The 1,778-nt window shown below is 61.7% G+C and overlaps 1 protein-coding gene across 1 annotated transcript; it reads right to left on the reverse strand.

The window, feature by feature from the left end:
• Positions 1–5: 5 nt before the first annotated feature.
• LOC122545269 (voltage-dependent L-type calcium channel subunit alpha-1D-like) lies at positions 6–1,739 on the reverse strand (the record flags this gene model as incomplete). Its single annotated transcript, XM_043684360.1, has 2 exons — positions 1,583–1,739; positions 6–113 (listed from the first exon to the last, which is right to left on the reverse strand). Coding segments are annotated over exons 1-2 (246 nt in total), but the record flags the coding sequence as incomplete, so codon positions are not given.
• Between the last annotated feature and the right edge of the window lie 39 nt (positions 1,740–1,778).

Below are 1,778 nucleotides of genomic sequence, written 5' to 3' on the forward strand. Positions count from 1 at the left end.
ACCCTGGGTTTGAAGGCGATGATCTTGAGCAACATCTCGATGGTGAAGAGTCCGGTGAAGACCATGTTGAGGAGGTCCATGGCGAAGTTGAAGGGATCTGACTGCCCGTGGTGCTGCAGAGGCAAGGGCAGCCCCGGGTCAATGTTAGTGCTGCTGCTGGAGGACTCCGACAGGCTTTCGGGCCTACCCCCATTCCCCAGGATAGGAGGAGGGCCTCCCATCCGCTGTATAGGATGGTGGGGGGGGGGGGTAAATGGCCTCCTGATCCACTCTATAGGATGTTGGGGGGAGGGCTGAATGGCCACCTGTTCCTCTCTATAGGATGAGGTGGGGGGGCTGAATGGCGTCCTGTCCCTTAGATAGCAGGAATCAGGGGCTGAATGGCCTCCTGTCCCTGCGTTTCGGATGAAAGGGAGGGTGCTGAATGGCCTCATTTCTGTGGATAGGATGAATGGGGGGACTGAATGGCCTCCTGTTACTGTGTAGAGAAGGGGGTGGGGCTGAATGGCCTCCTGTTCCTGTCTATAGGAGGAGGGTGGGGCTGAATGGCCTCCTGTCCCCATGTATAGGAGGAGGGTGGGGCTGAATGGCCTCCTGTCCCCGTGGATAGGAGGAGGGTGGGGCTGAATGGCCTCCTGTCCCCGTGGATAGTAGGAGGGTGGGGCTGAATGGCCTCCTCTCCCCGTGTATAGGAGAGGGAGGGGGCTGAATGGCCTCCTGTCCCCGTGTACAGGAGGAGGGTGGGGCTGAATGGCCTCCTGTCCCCGTGGATAGGAGGAGCGTGGGGCTGAATGGCCTCCTGTTCCCGTGTATAGAAGGAGGAGTAGGGCTGAATGGCCTCCTGTCCCCGTGTATAGGAGGAGGGTGGGGCTGAATGGCCTCCTGTCCCCGTGGATAGGAGGTGGGTGGGGCTGAATGGCCTCCTCTCCCCGTGTATAGGAGAGGGAGGGGGCTGAATGGCCTCCTGTCCCCGTGTACAGGAGGAGGGTGGGGCTGAATGGCCTCCTGTCCCTGTGGATAGGAGGAGCATGGGGCTGAATGGCCTCCTGTTCCCGTGTATAGAAGGAGGAGTGGGGCTGAATGGCCTCCTGTCCCCGTGTACAGGAGGAGGAGCATGGGGCTGAATGGCCTCCTGTCCCCGTGTACAGGAGGAGGGTGGGGCTGAATGGCCTCCTGTCCCCGTGTACAGGAGGAGGAGGGGGCTGAACGGCCTCCTGTCCCTGTGTACAGGAGGAGGGTGGGGCTGAATGGCCTCCTGTCCCCGTGGATAGGAGGAGCATGGGGCTGAATGGCCTCCTGTTCCCGTGTATAGAAGGAGGAGTGGGGCTGAATGGCCTCCTGTCCCCGTGTACAGGAGGAGGGAGGGGGCTGAATGGCCCCCTGTCCCTGAGCAGTGGGCTGGGTGCCGGCTGTGGCCTGTTCTTCCTCTGCCGTTTCTCCTCCTGCTGCGTGTCCCACGGGGCTGGCCCTGAGCGCGATCCCCGGTGCGTTCGGCTAGCGCCTGCACCCTCCCTCCGCAGGTGCCGGGAGCCCCGGGCCTAGCCGAACGCTGCCCTCCCGCTTGGCCAGGCCCCTGGGTTACCTGCATGGCCAGGGCGATGGTGTTCAGGAGGATCAGCACAAACATGATGTACTCGAAGCCGGTGCTGTTGACCATGTACCACACCTTGTACTGGTAACAGTTCCTCGGAATGTACAACCTCAAAGGCTGAGCTTTCATGGCAAACTCCACACACTGCCTCTGGACCGGGAGGGCATGGGGAACGGACCCAGAGATG

The sequence above is a fragment of the Chiloscyllium plagiosum genome, unplaced genomic scaffold, assembly GCF_004010195.1.
Source record: "Chiloscyllium plagiosum isolate BGI_BamShark_2017 unplaced genomic scaffold, ASM401019v2 scaf_93961, whole genome shotgun sequence".
Classification (NCBI taxonomy): Eukaryota; Metazoa; Chordata; class Chondrichthyes; order Orectolobiformes; family Hemiscylliidae; genus Chiloscyllium; species Chiloscyllium plagiosum.